The sequence below is a fragment of the Blastocystis sp. subtype 4 genome (assembly GCF_000743755.1).
Source record: "Blastocystis sp. subtype 4 strain WR1 chromosome Unknown seqid_0303, whole genome shotgun sequence".
NCBI lineage: Eukaryota > Bigyra > Opalinata > Blastocystidae > Blastocystis > Blastocystis sp. subtype 4.
The window spans coordinates 9415-11773 of record NW_014569244.1 but is presented as its reverse complement, the minus strand read 5'-3'; the positions used below and the strand labels follow the sequence as shown (position 1 = coordinate 11773).

Sequence of the window (2359 nt, the reverse complement as noted above, 5' to 3'; positions counted from 1 at the left end):
ACGTGATCATGCTGTTGTGACTGGAGAGTATCGTCCTTAAGAGAGTTGTGTAATGGTTTTTTTATTAGTAGTCTGTTTCTTGTTATATCCCATATAGGATCATCTAGATGGTGATGTATAATAGTGGTAGAACTGCTATTAACAAACATTACATGATGTGAAATTACTCCGAAATCGATCCAAGAAAGAACTCCGATTGATCACTGGAGATTCTTCCACACGATTCAGCGGTCGTTTTCGGGGAGGAGATTCTGCAACTACTCCAGGATTTGCGGGCCGCTTTCGTACCGATTTGATTCGTGAATCCAAATGACTCAAATCTGTCTCCTCCACCAATCCTCGTTCGGATGGTTTCTCAATTAAAGCTCGAAATGATACACTTATGAAAGGAGACGAAAAGTGAACTATGGAATGATCTGGAGTAGGACGAATAGAGTAAGCTGTCAATCAATTCTCATGTCATCACCTACTCGGCGAAGCAAGCACTGGACTCTCTTCTTCCATCACTTCTGCTGTTGGTGTTAACATTATCTGGTGTGTTGAAGGATGAATCTGACCTGAAGCAACTTGAATGGCGATATCTTGGGGAAGAAGTGGTCCTAAAAAGTCCTTGTTCATTCCATCCAATGCAGACGAATACGGCATTAATGGAATAGTCGACTGGGTATATGGATCAAAGACAGTCTGATGACGAAAAGTAAATACAGCTTTCATGAAGCCGCTTACATATCTAGAAATCATTCTCTCACTGTCTCATCCACAAATCTGGAACTTCAGTCTTCCGACGTAACATTTCAAAGATATGATCAGGACGCTTGCCTTTGCTCACAATTGAATATGCGGTTCGAATACCAACTCCATGGAGACTTGGTAGATAATCACAACCTGACAAAACACACATGTATGTAAACATGTCGTGAGTCCAGCCACAGAAATTCATTTCCGTGCATTCGTTCAATCGGCTCGTATCAATTTCTTGTCCAATACCATTATCCAATTTGAAGAGAACACAACGACAACCATAGACAAGAGAATCTCCATCTTCCGTAATTACAAAGTCTACATAGTTGTTTCGACTCAAAAATCCCAATTCAGCATCTGCTTCATAGGGAGCAACAACATATTCGATTCCTAATGCCTGGAGACGTCGAATCAATGGCACGTACAATTCAGGTGTAATTTCCAGAGCCCTGTAATATTCATTTCGAGCTTCAGCAATACTTCCAATTTTCTCGAGTTCTTTTGCTCGAGAAAGTGACTCCTCTCGTCGTCTACACATGACCGAAAACTACAAATCGTACAGCCTTCTACTATCATCAGTAATCTGTTTATTCGGAAGATTTGCTCCATCAAAAACAACATATGGAGTGATCCCGTTGTTGATTAGTTCTTCCAGTCTCGAAATACAATAATCCGTCAATCTAAAGATGACAATCATCTTCATACTATACTTTGTACTATCATTGTAGAGAAAGATCTCTCGAGCACAACTGATTGACCCTCTGTGCAACCTAACAACAACAAAAATCATCCACAACATACCAGCACATTATATCCACGGCCACTCGTTTACCTCGATAATCCGCCAATGACTTGGTCCGCTGAATCGACATAAGGGAAGGTAAAAGATTAGAAATTCCCATGACGATCGAAAAGAAATGGTGGGAACAATTGGATTCTCAACAAACAGGTACTCAAAAGTCCAAAATAACTAGTAACCTCCAGAGTTCGAATAAGTGTGCCACTTACGACTTCTTTCGTTAATGAACCAGTTTTCAATTTTCTTAAGTGGAAGTCCAGTCTTCTCACTTAAGAGCTCTTTATCTACAAGTTTCGGGTAAGGGTCCAACACATGTTCTGCAAACCATTGGGTCAGAATCTCCTTCGCTTCACGAGGGAGATTTGGACGTGACTTCCGGGAACGCGGGTGCTTTTTACTTGAACGGTGCTCCGGATGACGAGGTTTGGCAGAGTTACTCTTAATCTGCTCTTTCCTCGGAGTAAAACGCGAATAAAAGTCCTCGATAAATACTTTCAATGAACCAACAATACAATCAAGATAGTAAACATCCAATATAAAGAGAAGGTCATCTTGGGATTCAAACAGGTGAGTATCTTCCGATCCACAGTAAAAGTCGAAACAATATTGAGACACATCTGTCAGAAGTGCATCCACTGAAGACTGGAGGGTTGCCTTGATAGCTGGGCAAATGGTACTAATTAGGTGCAACTGATCCAAAACATTGTTTAGCTCGATTTTCCAGCTCTGAAGCTCTTCCTCATCCCTCTCATCATGAGGAGCTGAAATGGCTGGAAAAGTGTATTGCACCCAATTCATCCGTTTGCTCCCAGGCAACAT

General features: G+C 41.2%; 2 protein-coding genes across 2 annotated transcripts; both read right to left on the bottom strand.

The window, feature by feature from the left end:
* Nucleotides 1-138: 138 nt before the first annotated feature.
* JH06_4172 (exonuclease 1) lies at nucleotides 139-1613 on the bottom strand (the record flags this gene model as incomplete). Its single annotated transcript, XM_014670253.1, has 6 exons — nucleotides 139-404; nucleotides 471-730; nucleotides 762-1271; nucleotides 1302-1421; nucleotides 1452-1511; nucleotides 1543-1613. 6 exons carry the CDS (start codon nucleotides 1611-1613, stop codon nucleotides 139-141), a joined length of 1287 nt encoding a protein of 428 aa, XP_014525739.1.
* A 98-nt stretch (nucleotides 1614-1711) lies between these two features.
* On the bottom strand, nucleotides 1712-2359 carry JH06_4171 (lignin; the record flags this gene model as incomplete). Its single annotated transcript, XM_014670252.1, has 1 exon — nucleotides 1712-2359. One exon carries the CDS (start codon nucleotides 2357-2359, stop codon nucleotides 1712-1714), a length of 648 nt encoding a protein of 215 aa, XP_014525738.1.